This window comes from Coregonus lavaretus (assembly GCF_964263955.1).
Source record: "Coregonus lavaretus genome assembly, chromosome: 3".
Classification (NCBI taxonomy): Eukaryota; Metazoa; Chordata; class Actinopteri; order Salmoniformes; family Salmonidae; genus Coregonus; species Coregonus lavaretus.
The window spans coordinates 50,605,729-50,622,245 of NC_139990.1; the positions used below are offsets into that span (position 1 = coordinate 50,605,729).

Here is a 16,517-nt window from a genome sequence, read left to right on the forward strand (position 1 = left end):
TCCATGCAAATAACCATCTCTGCCACTGGTACTTCCTTGTACGTTTAACCCATTTACTCCCGGTAGACCGTTAGGTTCCACTCCGCTTATGTCAAACAGAACACGACAAGCTGGGGTGTTACAAGACATTTGATGACTGGTTACAGGGAAGACCCATTACTTAATCATGTATGAGTGTTTACTGTATGTGATTCAGTTCATAAACCTGTCTGTGCACTGATGCGACATGTTGTTAGGTAACCATAGAGGCAAGCCAGTGAACAGTGGGATTTGTGTGTTTGTGGCTGTGCGTGTGAGCATGTGTAAGGGGATAGGGGAACGTTGACCATTTTCCTATAGTAAGTAAAGCCCATAGAATGAACCATGTCAGATCAGAAATGGCAAGAGAAATGTACACTAATAAAAAAAACTACAGCCAACATCCATGAACAAAACATCAATAAGGAACAAGACTTTAGACGTGTTGAATCGCTGAGACATGTATTCCGTTGGTAACACTGTGAACTGTTACAAGGCAGGGAGAGTTACAATCATCATAGTATCAAGGTGAAACCAATTAGAAACAAACAAAATACACAAGAAAACAAAATATTGCATGTGATAGAGAGAGAGAAAGATGGAGAAGCAACCATCAAGGAATGTTTTCTATACTGGTCATGTATTGAAATGAGTTGGCTGATAAAAAACACAAGGGAGTTGTTTCTTCGGGGCTAGGGTTTTGGCACAAGGAAAAGGAGGGAGGGTTTGACTGAAACAGTGGGAACAATGGAGGCTATATCAGATTGTGGTAAACAATCATAACAAAAATGCTTCCATGCTAACTTGTAAATTAAATTACAATAAATATAATTCCAAATAACTTTTTTTATTCTACTGTCAGCACAATATATATTTTTTAAATTATATAGTAATACCATTACATTTATAATAAGATGGCAGTCAAACATTTTGGCAGTAACTGAGGACTGACCGGTAAGGTAGTAGCTTGGTCTACAACCTTACCTTAGCAGTCAGTCCTCAGTCACTGCCAAAATAGACTGACTGTGGGAACTTCTTTCCTTATATAGTGCACTACTTTTGGCCCAGGTCTGACCAAAAGTAGTGCACTGTATGGGGAATAGCCGGGTGTCATTTGAGAACTAGCATGTGACACACTGACAACAATTAAGAACAATAAATAAATAAATATTCACTATACAGTATAGAATTACATCTCTAATCAAATAATCTCTGACACCCAGAACTCAATTCTCGCATAATTGCATCAGATGCTCAATTTATGTTACGTGCATCTGTCCACAAGAGATTACTAATCAAATAACTAAATAATGACTATGGAATGCAGGACAGATCATTTTTGTAAAGAAGAAGAGATAAGATAAGAGTAAAATGCTCATTTACAGGCCAAGTCAAATCAAAAGAGAACATTTCAGAAGATCACCCAAAACAACATTTTAAATAATGCTGAAAATTACATTCAGATTCAAATCAACATAGCAAATGCCTCAAGTTATTTTCATGTATTTTTCTAAACCACATAATTCCATTATGAAATCTGCACTGGTCTTTTTGGTTCCAGTAGCCCCTCCTCGACACAGTGAATGTTATTTCAAGTTTCATGGCATTCCTCTGAGAATAAATCACTGAGGATGGTTCCACTTAATAATGACAGAGCATTTGTTTTCCTCTCAACTTGGAGCTAAGGGAGAAATTATAATCTTCTTACCATAATACAAAACAACACAGAACATAATAAGAATGTTGAGGATAAGAGAACATGTACAACTGCCACATTCATTATGAATGGATCCTCTATATATTTTTTTATTTAACCTTTATTTAACTAGGCAAGTCAGTTAAGAACAAATTCTTATTTACAATGAAGGCCTACACCGGCCAAACCCGGACGACGCTGGGCCAATTGTGCGCCGCCCTATGGGACTCCCAATCACGGCCGGTTGTGATACAGCCTGGAATCGAACCAGGGGGTCTGTAGTGACACCTCAAGCACTGAGATGCAGTAACTTAGACCGCTGCGCCACTTGGGAGTGATATGCGTTTTAAAACTAGACAAGTATAACTCAGTATGTGCTCATGGTCATCCAAAGTTACGTTTTCTGCACTATTCTATAATAACGTATCATAGGAACAACCTGATCAATGAAAACGTGAAAATATAAAGAAGCGGAAAGTCTTGTTGCCCCGGAAAAATAATATATTGTTGCTCTGGTCATGACTTGAGATAAATGCCCGTAACTTGTATTTAACTTTGAGTAAATCGTGCATTGATATCAATGGGATTGGAGATTTAGGCAAAAGTACAGACTCCGAGTAACATACTTAGATCCCAGTTCAAATTCAGTCCTTGCTCTATGAATGGATTCAAGTGACGTGCCGATGTGGCTTTACAGTACTTTCTATTCTGTTTCAAGACAGCATCTTGAACCTACAGCCTTAGAACATCCAATGTTGTGTCCTCTAAACTAATTTAAGTATATTTATTATGAAAATTGGCTTTGTGTTTTGCAATAGTCACACACATATATACATAAGCACAAGTGAAGTAGCTGAATAATCTACATTCCCCCTGAACTTTTTTGCCACTCACGCATCAGAAATGACATTCATTAAGCTCAAACATTCTTTCACCCAATTATACCTGTATGTATACGTGGTTTATAATATAATATCGACATGGCAACTGTTACTGGGTTACAACAATGTTCATAAGGATTCACTGTATTCAGCTAACAGTCCAATGATGTCTCCTGGATAGGAATCCTACAACTTAATCTACTCTACCTCCCAACTCCAAATCAAACCCTAGTAGGGTCTAGGGGTCAGTTCGGGATTGAACATAACTCTTCTCTACCAGGTGAGACATCACTGGACCTAACTGACAAAAGTGACCCATACAGATCAGTGACAGACAGTGCATTGTGGGAATTGTAGTTCTTTAGTAAACTAATACTCCCCATACAGGACATCCTCCCATCTCCCCCCATCAATCCATTCTCACTCTGTCTTCTCTCTCACGTCCTCTTGCTTCACCTCTTTCTTCTCCCCCTCAATTTTCTCCTCCTTTTCACTCTTCTTTCCCTCCCTCTTTCCTCCCTTCATCAGCCTCCCGAACAGAATGCAGGCCAGGGCGATGATGTGGATGATGAAGTAGATGGAGGTCCAGTAGTGGACGGTGTCGCTGGCCTTCAGCAGGACGAAGCCCATACACATGTAGTCATAGGCCCTCATCTTGAGGAACCAGTGGACCCAGTCGAAGGCACTCTGGCCCCGGGGCCCCAGCTTGGCCCTGACCGACGACTCCATGGCCGACTCAGCCGCAATGCACAGGGGGATGGTGAGGAAAGACAGGTAGTAGCCAGCATGAAGCCCGTGCCAGTATGCACTGATGAACATGGTCCATCCAGCCCTGAGAGAGAGAGAGAGAGAGAGAGAGAGAGAGAGAGAGAGAGAGAGAGAGAGAGAGAGAGAGAGAGAGAGAGAGAGAGAGAGAGAGAGAGGTAGTACTGTGAAACATGCATCAAATGACATTCAGGGGACATCTTATCTGGCAGTTACAAATACATTGAAAGTTGACTGTAGTTTTGTAGTTTTTAACAGACTGCTATGAGACAGTTTATTTACACAATACACATGCCTTCTCTAGTGAACCTGAATAGGGCCCTTACTTGAGTGCGTAAGCCTTGAAGGGGGAGTTGGGGTAGATGTAGTGATGCAGCCACCACTGCACAGTCATATTCCAGTAGCGCATCCCGTGCCGGACCTTCACACAGAAGTCAGTGTTGTATGGGTCAATGTTCTGGATGGCTTTGAAGTCGTACAAAACCGGACTGTCAGGGTCAGGGCTAGAGAGACAGAAAAATCAAAACCAAGATTAGCAGGTAGCCTAGCGGTTAAGTGCATTGGGCCTGTAACTGAAAGGTTGCTGGTTCGAACCCCCGAGCTGACTAGGTGAAAAATCTGTCAATGTGCCCTTGAGCAAGGCACTTAACCCTAATTGCTCCTGTAAGTCGCACTGGATAAGAGCGTCTGCTAAATGACTAAAATGTAATTAAACACAAATAATTATGAATTAATGTACTTTACTGTTTTCCCCAACTGGACTGAATATCATGTGTGAGACTTGCCTGTAGTTGACAGTGGGACCTCCTCCCGGCTTGGAGAGCGCCCCCTCTGGGTAACAGCCCAGTCCTGCGCTGATGCAACCAGCCTCTGCCCCACACCATGCAGCGTAGAACCGCATCCGGAACACAAAGAACACCACCGTCATGTAGAACAACCTGGAGGGGGGGATAGAGAGAGAGAGAGAGAGACCTCATTAATATATAACTACAAGTGAAAGGCTGTTGGTCTGCAATACTAAACAGAGAGAGTTCTGTCTCCATTCTGTTTCACTGGAATTGGCGCTTGTCCTTAGATTGTTTTCAGTCATCTGGGAAATCATTCAGAGACATTTTGCCCTCTATTATTTTATGGTTTAAAATCCCGTAGCTCTTTGGAGAGAGAAAGACAGCGGTGAATGAATTCACAATTTTGTTATGCCAACTCAAAAGAAAGAAATACATGAAAAATAAATCAACCTTTTTTGATGCAAACAACTATATATTTTTTTCCCAAAATCAGGAGTGCTGTTTTGCTACCTGAAGAAGAAGTGATGTTCCAGGAACTCTTCAGTGAGGACGTATGCCAGGGGGAAGTACGCGTTGGCGGTCAGGAACAGAGCTCCGTAGACGGGCACCAACCTCAGCCTCAGCATGCAGGGTACCCGGCCAGGAAGGTCCAGGGAGCTGGGCTGCCTCAGCCAGTCCACATAGGTTTGGAACCGGAAGAACGGGCCTTTAGGGAGATGCAGGGATAAAATGAAGGGATGAAGAGAGAGCATTGAGGGAGAAGTGGTAGGATAGACAAAGGGGATGGTATGAGTTAGAAAACATAATGAGGAGAGAGAGGGATCATTGGAGGACAAAAAAGGGATAGATTGTAAGGAGGAGGAGTGTTATTGGGTGATGGACGAAGGGGATGAGTAAAAAAAGGAGGGAGAGTTACAGGAAGGTTGTGTAGCGGAAGAGAAAACGTAAGCAGACTCACACAATATTTTACTAGTGGCAGATAGAAAGAAAGACAGAGAGAAACAACAACAGTTAAAATGGGTGCAAAAGCAAATTAGTGGCAAATCATACTAAATACATGATACATTTACACCACACACATACACACTGAAGTCATTCATCTGTCTCCATATCAAAAAGAGATCCAGAGAAATGGGTGAACTGTGGATATGTTGACAGTAGCCCTGTATGATGAAACAAACTAGGGAATGGGGCTAGACAGCCTTACCTGTCATTATACCCACATAGCAGTAGCTATAGGCTATCATATCATAGAGGGAGGGCTCTTGGGACAGTCCACCAACCACAGGAGACTTGGAGAATGAGCTCACTTCCTGTTTCTTCTCTATGTGAAAACTCTGCACCTCATTGGCCAGACTGACCATCTGAATGAAAACAAGTGGGTTGTTACTGTAAACAACATCATGATGCATAATGCCATTGCATTTCAGTAATCGTGTATGTGTGTGTCCTCCATCTCTTCCTGTAGATGTACCTTCAGAGTGAGGAGTAGCTGGATGGCGTTGGCGAAGGGTGTTGGCGGCGGCAGGCCGAACCATGTGACCAGTCTGAAGAAGAGGAGGTAGAGGAAGGTCCAGGCCAGAGAAAGAGCTGGGGCACTCCTGAGGAAGGTAAACAGGGGAGTGGGTGAGAGAGAGAAGTTCCTGACTGTCACACTAAATAGTGACACAACATTAAGACACAGGAGTGTTCTACGGTGTCTGTTGATATATAATTTGTATATTTTGAATAATGTCTCTTAGGGCTGGGAATTGTCAGGGACCTCACGATAAGATATTATCACGATACTTTGGTGCCGATACAATATGTATTGCGATTCGATACTGTGATTTTATTGCGATTGGATGTTCCAAACATACTGCTCACCATATGTTTGCTGCAAAGGGACAAGAGAGAGCCATGAGAAATAAAAGTGCTGAAAACAAATTGGCTCCGTATTTAAAAAGAAGATGGAGAACAAGCTATGAAGGAAAAACACTGGGGTTTTGGTGCAGGTACAGCCAACTAGCGCAAAAATAATATTGCGATATTGTCAAAACGATACGATATATCGTCAAAAATAATATCTCGGTATGTAACTGTATCGATTTTTCCCCCCATCGCTAATGTCTCTCACCGCCAGCTGCTCTTGATGATGATCCATGTTCCGAGCACCGTCACCAGTGAGTGGAGCGCATGGACCTGACAGGTTGCTATGGTGATCGAGAGGCCCAAGAGCAACGCTGCCCCCTGCTTCACTGGAGGACCTACAGCAACAATAACACCCACACACAACACTTACAATAAACCTTGAGAGCAGAGCAGATAGGCCTATTCTACATCATGTGTTAACATTTTTGTAGACATGTTATCGTGACTGCAACTGCCTTTTCATTCTTCTGTCCTGCTTGTTACCAGAATGTCTTGAAAAGAAAAAATCCAGAGAAAGCATTGTGTTTTTCAGTGTTAATCTATTCTAGGAGATACCGTGTAGGTTAGGTGAATTTCTTTGACGGCCCAGATAGAATACTCACTCAGGTACCGGAATAGGAACCCGATGGGGATGGAAGCAGCGAGAATTCCCAAGTAGACCAGCTCATCAGGAGACATTCCTCTGCACGCACACACAGTTGCACAAAGGTACACAACACACACACACACGGTATGATCATGGGAACTTAAATAGGCCCTCTGTGTTGCATGGAAAAATGCTATGAGGAATTTGACTGCAGTTTGCATACAGCACCACTATGAAAGTGAGAGAGCCTGTGATTGACAAAGTAATGTATGTTCTATTCCACGTTGCTATGCATGTTGGTCCCTCGATACACAAATAGTGGTACAAGCTAGTAATCAGTATAATAAATAGTTAATATCATACACATGCCTAAACAGCCAGAACATCATGAGCTCATTTTTACACCACTGATAAGAGCTAGTGTGTGGGCTGAATTAGAGCTCGCCTGATCATGCCATGGATGGAGTAATCACAGAATTGCAACATACGCGTTACAAATGTTAGCACCACGCTAAGCTAGTTAGCTACTGCAGCCTTGCGTGACACCAGAGCAAGTACTGCAGTGACAGAAGACAGATATTCGTTCTATTGGAACTTATATAGGCGATAAGTTACTCATTTTAGAAACGCAAAAATGTGGCTAGCTATCCCCAGGACCACAAGCTAATTTGCTAGCAGCCAACGTTAGCTCTTAGCTCAATGATTGTATTCCCAGTAGCTGTACATCTGTGTTCAAAGGATGAAGCTAAACTTCTAGAGTAAACATGTACTCACGTTTAAAATCAGGCCGACATTCAATATAGTTAAAAATCCCTGGAACAAATCTTGAATCTTATGTCAGCACTGATGATTTGGTAAATCCCACTTCCTACTACCGCAACAACGCGTCATTCACAACCAAAACCCCGCCCATGGACACTGCCCAGTTCCATAAATGAGGCAGTACATTCCAAGAAGAACCAATCATTTTGGTTGAAATGGTTTGGAATGTTATATTAATACAGCGAACCCCATTGATTTTTGAGGAATATTACTTAATGTCTCATAAGCTTAGTTCCACTGTCGTAACCAATGATATAGTATACATTGAACAAAAATGTAAACACAACATGTGAGCAGAGTGCCTCATGGTGGCAGAGTGCCCCATGGTGGCCCATACCATAACCCCATGGTGGGGTTATGGTATGGGCAGGCATAAGCTACGGACAACGAACACAATTGCATTTTATCAATGGCAATTTGAATGCACAGAGATACTGTGACGAGATCCTGAGGCCCATTGTCGTGCCATTCATCCACCGCCATGACCTCACGTTTCAGCATAATGCACAGCCCCATGTCGCAAGGATCTGTACACAATTCTTGGAAGCTGAAAATGTCCCAGTTCTTTCTTGGCCTGCATACTCACCAGACATGTCACCCATTGAGCATGTTTGGGATGCTCTGGATCGATGTGTACGACAGCGTGTACCAGATCCCGCCAATATCCAGCATCTTCTTCTTCAGTGGGGTTTATCGGTGGTTGGCATTCAACGTTATGGTACATTACCGCCACCTACTGTACTGGAGTGTGGGCCAGAGACAGGGAGAATCTAAATCCTACCTACCAGTCCCGTTGCTCTTAAAAAAGATAACAAAATATTTAAGACTATATCTAATGACATTCTACTCAATATACTCTTTAAACTAATTTCCTGTATCCCCTTCTCCTTCATACTAGATCTCATCCTCTCTCTTTCCCTCTGATACTGCCCACACTGTAGCAATACATGCTCCACGGTCTCTGTTTCCTGACAATAATCACACTTTCCTGTTGGATGCTTTCCTATCACATTTAATGTCTTATTCAACTGGCTGTGTCCCACCCTTAATCTTGTAAAAATAGCCTCCTCTCTTCTGTCCCTTCCTGCCGTCCTCCCCGACTTTCCTCTGTACTTGAAATAAATGCCTTCCCGTATTATCTCTATTCCACTGCTCCTGCCATCTCTGCACCATCACTGTATATATCAGTCTTTTTGCCTCTGCCTTGCTCATTGAAACTTCAACTTCAACATCCCCACTACTAAGTGCTTGTTTAACCAGTACATCTACTGCCTCGTTCCCCTCCACCCCCACGTGGGCTGGGACCCAAGTAAATCTTATCTTTATACCCATTTGTCTAATCCTGCCATGGGTTTGTAGCACCTCATAAAGCAGGTCTTGTCTGCTATGTGAGCTAAAGAACTGGAGACTCATTAACACTGCACATGAATCAGAGCAAATAACTACTCTGTCTTGTTTGACTTCCTCCACCCACTGCAAGGCCAACAGTATGGCCATCAGCTCCCCTGTACAGTGAGGGAAAAAAGTATTTGATCTCCTGCTGATTTTGTACGTTTGCCCACTGACAAAGACATGATCAGTCTATACTTTTAATGGTAGGTTTATTTGAACAGTGAGAGACAGAATAACAACAACAAAATCCAGAAAAACGCATGTCAAAAATGTTATAAATTGATTTGCATTTGAATGAGGGAAATAAGTATTTGACCCCTCTGCAAAACATGACTTAGTACTTGGTGGCAAAACCCTTGTTGGCAATCACAGAGGTCAGACGTTTCTTGTAGTTGGCCACCAGGTTTGCACACATCTCAGGAGGGATTTTGTCCCACTCCTCTTTGCAGATCTTCTCCAAGTCATTAAGGTTTCGAGCCTGACATTTGGCAACTCAAACCTTCAGCTCCCTCCACAGATTTTCTATGGGATTAAGGTCTGGAGACTGGCTAGGCCACTCCAGGACCTTAATGTGCTCCTTCTTGAGCCACTCCTTTGTTGCCTTGGCTGTGTGTTTTGGGTCATTTTCATGCTGGAATACCCATCCACGACCCATTTTCAATGCCCTGGCTGAGGGAAGGAGGTTCTCACACAAGATTTGACGGTACATGGCCCCGTCCATCGTCCCTTTGATGCGGTGAAGTTGTCCTGTCCCCTTAGCAGAAAAACACCCCCAAAGCATAATGTTTCCACCTCCAAGTTTGACGGTGGGGATGGTGTTCTTGGGGTCATAGGCAGCATTCCTCCTCCTCCAAACACGGCGAGTAGAGTTGATTCCAAAGAGCTCAATTTTGGTCTCATCTGACCACAACACTTTCACCCAGTTCTCCTCTGAATCATTCAGATGTTCATTGGCAAACTTCAGACGGGCCTGTATATGTGCTTTCTTGAGCAGGGGGACCTTGCGGGCGCTGCAGGATTTCTGTCCTTCACGGCGTAGTGTGTTACCAATTGTTTTCTTGGTGACTATGGTCCCAGCTGCCTTGAGATCATTGACAAGATCCTCCCGTGTAGTTCTGGGCTGATTTCTTACCGTTCTCATGATCATTGCAACTCCACGAGGTGAGAACTTGCATGGAGCCCCAGGCCGAGGGAGATTGACAGTTATTTTGTTGTTTCTTCCATTTGTGAATAATCGCACCAACTGTTGTCACCTTCTCACCAAGCTGCTTGGCGATGGTCTTGTAGCCCATTCCAGCCTTGTGTAGGTCTACAATCTTGTCCCTGACATCCTTGGAGAGCTCTTTGGTCTTGGCCATGGTGGAGAGTTTGTAATCTGATTGATTGATTGCTTCTGTGGACAGGTGTCTTTTATACAGGTAACAAGCTGAGATTAGGAGCACTCCCTTTAAGAGTGTGCTCCTAATCTCAGGTTGTTACCTGTATAAAAGACACCTGGGAGCCAGCAATCTTTCTGATTGAGAGGGGGTCAAATACTTATTTCCCTCATTAAAATGCAAATCAAGTTATAACATTTTTGACATGCGTTTTTCTGGATTTTGTTGTTGTTATTCTGTCTCTCACTGTTCAAATAAACTTACCATTAAAATTATAGACTGATCATTTCTTTGTCAGTGGGCAAACGTACAAAATCAGCAGGGGATCAAATACTTTTTTCCCTCACTGTATATACAGCCAGATGATCTGTAATACGTTTCCTGACTTCCACCCCACATTCCTGCACTACAAATGCTGACCCAGTACGTCCTGTCCTTGGATCTTTTGAACCATCTGTGTAAATGGCCACAAAATCCTGATACACAGTATCCAGATGTCTCTTAAACAAATCAGATGGATCAACACTCTCCCTATCTTTCTGTAGTCTCTCCAACACTTCTAGATCAACTACTAGAGGCGGGAGTAGCCATGGTGGATTTACAGAAATAGCTACCGTTGGACTAAACTCCCTTCCATACAGTCCCATCTCCTTCGCCTGGGTATTACCCAACCACCCAAAGCTCGTGTTCTGTCTTCGCTCATGTTCCCAGCATGCCTGTTAAATCCCTTTCGCAGGATGAGACACCCCATGTCCTTGTAGGTTGACCCAATAATTCATTTCCAGCTGCTGTCTCCTAATCTGCAATGGCATATCCCCCATCTCCACCTGTAATGCAGCCACTGGGGACGTCCGAAACGTCCCACTACATATTCTGAGTCCTTGCCCCTGTATGACATCTAGTCTTTCCAATGAGGTCCGGGCTGCCGAACCATATGCTATACTGCCATAGTTTATTACAGATCGGATCAATGCAACATACATGGTCTTCAATGAGGAACGCCCTTCACCGTCAGACAGCGCATCACATTTAGCACTTTCTTACACTTTCCCACCACTCTCTCAATGTGTTCTGCCCAGGTCAGTCTAGTGTCAAAGTATTCCCCAAGGAACCTGAAGGCCCCCACCCTCTCCAAGTTTCTCCCATATAACCTCAAGCATACCTAATCTCCCACCTTCCTCCTGGTAAAGAACACTGTTTGAGTTTTCTCTACAGAGAACCTGAATCTCCACATTAATGCCCACTGCTCTACCTCATCTGACTATGTATGGCACATTTCTTCCCCTCTTCCATAATGCCCCATCATCTGCAAATAACGACCTCCCTATATCCGGCTGTACCTGAGAGTACAAGCTATAAAACTGCTAAATAGTTAACCAATAGCTACAGATTATCTGCATTGACCCTTTTTTGCCCTCTTGACGGGTCACCGTTCATCTATCCCGTTGCCTAGTCACTTACCATCTATGTCAATTCCCTAGTACCCCTGCACATGGACACGGTACCCTGTGTCTCTAGTCAAGTTATGGTTAGTCAGTGTGTTATTGTTTATTCCTAGTGTTATTTTTCAGCTATTTCTCTGCATTGTTGGGAAGGGCCCATAAGTAAGCAGTTCACAGTTAGTCTACACCTGTTTACAAAGCATGTGACAAATAAAATTAGACTAGTTGTCACTCCAATATCCAACGCAGAGCAAAGGACCGAATTACATTATTCCCATAAAATGTCAAACATCTAAACTCAGCAAAAAAAGAAACGCCCTCTCACTGTCAACTGCGTTAATTTTCAACAAACTTAACATGTGTAAATATTTGTATGAACATAACAAGATTCAACAACTGAAACATAAACTGAACAAGTTCCACAGACATGTGACTAACAGAAATTGAATAATGTGTCCCTGAACAAAGGGGGGGGGGGGTCAAAATCAAAAGTAACAGTCAGTATCTGGTATGGCCACCAGCTGCATTAAGTACTGCAGTGCATCACCTCCTCATGGACTGCACCAGATTTGCCAGTTCTTGCTGTGAGATGTTACCCCACTCTTCCACCAAGGCACCTGCAAGTTCTCGGACATTTCTGGGGGGAATGGCCCTAGCCCTCACCCTCCGATCCAACAGGTCCCAGACATGCTCAATGGGATTGAGATCCGGGCTGTTCACTGGCCATGGCAGAACACTGACATTCCTGGCTTGCAGGAAATCACACACAGAACGAGCAGTATGGCTGGTGGCATTGTCATGCTGGAGTGTCATGTCAGGATGAGCCTGCAGGAAGGGTACCACATGAGGGAGGATGTCTTCCCTGTAACGCACAGCGTTGAGATTGCCTGCAATGACCACAAGCGCAGTCCGATCATGCTGTGACACACCGCCCCAGACCATGACGGACCCTCCACCTCAATCCCGCTCCAGAGTACAGGCCTCGGCGTAACGCTCATTCCTTCGACGATAAACGCAAAACCGACCATCACCCGATTAGATAAAACCCCGACTCGTCAGTGAAGAGCACTTTTTGCCAGTCCTGTCTGGTCCAGCGATGGTGGGTTTGTGCCCATAGGCGACATCTGGTGAGGACCTGCCTTACAACAGGCCTACAAGCCCTCAGTCCAGCCTCTCTCAGCCTATTGCGGACAGTCTGAGCATTCCTGGTGTAACTCGGGCAGTTGCCATTCTGTACCTGTCCTGCAGGTGTGATGTTCGGATGTACCGATCCTGTGCAGGTGGTTACGTGGTCTGCCACTGCAAGGACGATCAGCTGTCCGTCCTGTCTCAGGCATCCCACAGTACGGACATTGCAATTTATTGCCCTGGCCACATCTGCAGTCCTCATGCCTAAGGCACATTCACATAGATGAGCAGGGTCCCTGGGCATCTTTTTTTTGGGTATCAGTCAGTAGAAAGGCCTCTTTAGTGTCCTTAAGTTTTCATAACTGACCTTAATTGCCTACGGTATGGTGCATGTTCATTAATTGTTTATGTTCATTCAACAAGCATGGGAAACAGTGTTTAAACCCTTTACAATGAAGATCTGTGAAGTTATTTTGATTTTTAAAAAATTCTCTTTGCAGAGGCTGTAAAACTAGCGTCAGTTTCCACCACATATCAAGTAAAAATGACACTTCAATTTGTGGTCAAATAATTTTTATTATTATTGAAAAACAGGAAGTGTCAGACACGAACACCCCCAGTCAGCCTCCATTTTAATCCTCCTCTTCCTCATCAGCTCCTCCAGCACCACCCTGGCCCTTCTTGGCATTCTTTCTCTTGACACGGCCGGGGCGTCCACCACCGTATGGTGAACGCAGGGAGAAGTCAATGTGCTTCTGGCTGTCCAGGCGCACCACGAAGGAGGGGATGTTCACCACCTGCTTGCGCACACTGGAGGGAGAAAGGAGAGATGAATGAGTGATGTTCCACCCCCATTTAATAGCCTAAACAAATAACCATCTAGATGGGGATAATAGTTTGGCATCAATGACAGGCCTCATTCACGAGGAATTCTTGACACCACAGGAAGTCTGAATATTCATTTTAATCATCGGCCTGCCTGATGAGTAAGCTACTCTTACCAAACTCAATTGAAGACCCTGCAATTGCCTTACAAGTCAAATACACAGCATACACTTGAGTTTGCCATGACCATTGGTCCACATATCTGCCCGAGGTGCAATCCCCCATACATTACCTGTCAGCCAATAAGCCATGGTAGCAGTCTGCCTCTTGCTTGGCTCTGGGCAGTCTTATAGACAAGGTATACAGTTTGTTACTGCATTGACCTTCCTGAAACTGTTTGCCCACTCTTGATCAGCAGGATTGGCTCTGGGCAGTCATAGACAAGGTATACGGTTTGTTACCGAATTGACCTTGCTGAAACGTTAAACTACGCTCAGTGATGCGCTATCGTTTGGGAGGCCCTCTAAGGATTGAGAAAGTATCCCATGAGTTGAGTCACCTCACAACAATAGTCACCTGAACGGTTAGTGTAGCCATGTGAGAAAGACAACATTTTAGAAAAATACATGTTACAAACGGTTTATCACCAACCCGTCACAAATGTATCATAGACGAAATTCAAAGTAACAGACCTGTGTAATGATCTACCGACTTGTCCTTTCTAGCATGGCAATCTAGTGACCCTCTCCCTCAGCTTACCGGATGTGCCTCTGGCGGATGAGAACGCGGGCATGGTGGATGCTCTTAGCAAGGCCCAGCTTGAACACCTGCGTCTGCAGCCTCCTCTCCAAGAAATCCTCCACCTTCAGGCCCAGGATGTAATCGAGCTTCATCTTGCCCTCATCCAGCACACCGATCCTCACCAGGCGCCTGAGCAGGGCGTTACCTAGGAGACAACCATTTTCAATCACAAGGTAGGGCCCTCAACTACATCTGGACCTAATTGAGACCTGAAACCCCAGGTGGGTGCAATTAATTCAGGTAGAACAGAACCAGCAGTACTCTGGACCTCGTAGGGTATGATCTGAATAACCCTGACTTAGGGCATCTGGAAATCTGACTGACGGCCTCATTCACGAGGAATTCTTGACACCACAGACAATCTGAATATCAATTTTTTTTAATCATTGGCCGATGTCTTACTAGCTAACAGCTCAAAGCATTTCTATGAGCAGTCAAAATATAGCTCAAAGCACAATCTAGGTGTGGTGTACCTTCAAAGAGACGCTTGGGGTCCTTCTCATCCAGAGTGAGCAACTCTCTGGCGGCCTTGCGGATCTTGGCCAGGGTGAACTTCACCCTCCACACCTCACGCTTGTTCCTCAGACCATACTCCCCTGAGAGATTAAAGTTAACTTACTTAATAAAGATAAAGGTATTTAGAGACCAACAGTTTCAATATAAATATGAATCAAAACCTGCTATTTGCACACATACCGATAAGTTTAAGCTCCTGGTCAAGACGAGACTTCTCGAAGGGGCGGCGGGGTGTGACATATGTCTTGCGACAAACCCAACTCCTGGCAACGGGCATGGTTGGTCAACGTGCCTGAGGAATAATTGATATGGCTGTTTAGTTCCCACATAGCGATTACACAAGTGGCTATACTGAATTTCTACCCATGTTAAATAGTCTGCAGACCATCATATAAGTCACACACCCATTAATACTAGCACGTGTAATAAGGCAGTTATGCTATTAGCAAGATATAAGTAGATGTAATTGTATGGATCATGGTCAGTTTACTGAGACAGGCTCCGCTAGTGGTTATCCTTGTAGTTACTAAGTAAGTAGTGTAACTAATCCGTTGAAACCAACACTGGGAACATGTTAGCTATTTAACTAGCCAAGTAACTAGCGTCTAAGGATTGCTTTGAGAAGATGTATCGACTACTACGGCACAGTAACGTTTGGCCTCACCGGCGCCATGTCACTCTTGCTAGCTAGCTAACGTTAGCGTGCTAACCACGTTGTAAAGTGCGTGTCCGACTGACATGAACGAATAAGGCAGAAGTTATGCCAAAAAATATACAAAAGATGTTCGTCGTTGTTACCGAAATGCACAACTAAACGTATACATTCAATACTTCACAACATTGCGACCCTACTTCTATGGAAATACAGACACTAAAGAACACAGTCCATTATTACCTGTATTCCACAGGCTAGTGCGATAAAGAGGAAGTCAAATTGGATTTCTCCTGTATTTATAGGGATCCCGCGAACTACATGTCCCATCAATATGTGACGACACCCACTTCAAAGCAGCAGTTGGTGAAATACCTCCCTCTGTTGTTCAACTTTAAAACTACGACTTTGTTAGTTAAACCAAAACCGTTTCTGTTCACTTGCTGAACAAGAACAACGAACTTTTCAAACAACTATCTAGTCTAGTGTACTACACGGAATGAACGTTGGATCACCTAGGTATACCATGTATTATTTTGTGATGAAAAAATGTATGCACTCACTAACTGTAAGTCGCTCTGGACAAGAGCGTCTGCTAAATGACTAAAATGTAAATGTGAGCTTTTGTGTAGGCCTATGTTCGAATATTGAACATTGTTTAGAAAATGTCTCCAAAAATGTGTGTGTGTGTGTGTGTGTGTGTTAGCCCGGCATCCTATGTAGGGCTGTGTGTGTGTGTGAGACCCAGCTGTCACATAAATCTCTGACAGCCACCACTGTCAGTGCTACTGGGAGACAGAGAGCAGAGATTTACACACAACAAATGGACCAGTCTGAGTGTGTTGTTTTATTCGTTTTTTTTTTGCAAGGGTAGCTAATGCTTTTAGAATAGTGATAGCCTACTAACCAGCACACACA

The 16,517-nt window shown here is 43.9% G+C and overlaps 2 protein-coding genes across 2 annotated transcripts; both read right to left on the reverse strand.

Moving 5' to 3' along the window:
- Positions 1 to 1,256: 1,256 nt before the first annotated feature.
- mboat7 (membrane bound O-acyltransferase domain containing 7) lies at positions 1,257 to 7,544 on the reverse strand. The gene is made up of 9 exons (XM_084158633.1): positions 7,420 to 7,544; positions 6,662 to 6,741; positions 6,265 to 6,394; positions 5,623 to 5,749; positions 5,356 to 5,512; positions 4,659 to 4,854; positions 4,146 to 4,298; positions 3,687 to 3,863; positions 1,257 to 3,427 (listed from the first exon to the last, which is right to left on the reverse strand). Exons 2-9 carry the CDS (start codon positions 6,735 to 6,737, stop codon positions 3,016 to 3,018), a joined length of 1,428 nt encoding a protein of 475 aa, XP_084014759.1. The 5' UTR covers positions 6,738 to 6,741; positions 7,420 to 7,544; the 3' UTR covers positions 1,257 to 3,015.
- Positions 7,545 to 13,361: 5,817 nt separating this feature from the next.
- Positions 13,362 to 15,265, reverse strand: LOC311108957 (small ribosomal subunit protein uS4). Its single transcript, XM_084151738.1, has 4 exons — positions 15,128 to 15,265; positions 14,905 to 15,027; positions 14,390 to 14,576; positions 13,362 to 13,615 (listed from the first exon to the last, which is right to left on the reverse strand). The coding sequence occupies exons 1-4, from the start codon at positions 15,222 to 15,224 to the stop codon at positions 13,438 to 13,440; spliced, it is 585 nt and encodes a 194-aa protein (XP_084007864.1). The 5' UTR covers positions 15,225 to 15,265; the 3' UTR covers positions 13,362 to 13,437.
- Positions 15,266 to 16,517: the final 1,252 nt, after the last annotated feature.

Bases quoted from the DNA above. Each gene is read 5' to 3' on its own strand.
- mboat7 (XM_084158633.1), bottom strand. From the start codon at position 6,737: ATGTCTCCTGATGAGCTGGTCTACTTGGGAATTCTCGCTGCTTCCATC. The intron at 5,750-6,264 runs GTGAGAGACATT...TACCTTCCTCAG, and splicing joins ATCATCAAGAGCAGCTGGCG to GAGTGCCCCAGCTCTTTCTC. The intron at 4,299-4,658 runs GTAGCAAAACAG...CCCCCCCTCCAG, and splicing joins GAACATCACTTCTTCTTCAG to GTTGTTCTACATGACGGTGG.
- LOC311108957 (XM_084151738.1), bottom strand. From the start codon at position 15,224: ATGCCCGTTGCCAGGAGTTGGGTTTGTCGCAAGACATATGTCACACCC. The intron at 15,028-15,127 runs GTATGTGTGCAA...TTAATCTCTCAG, and splicing joins CCAGGAGCTTAAACTTATCG to GGGAGTATGGTCTGAGGAAC. The intron at 14,577-14,904 runs GTACACCACACC...GTTGTCTCCTAG, and splicing joins CCCCAAGCGTCTCTTTGAAG to GTAACGCCCTGCTCAGGCGC.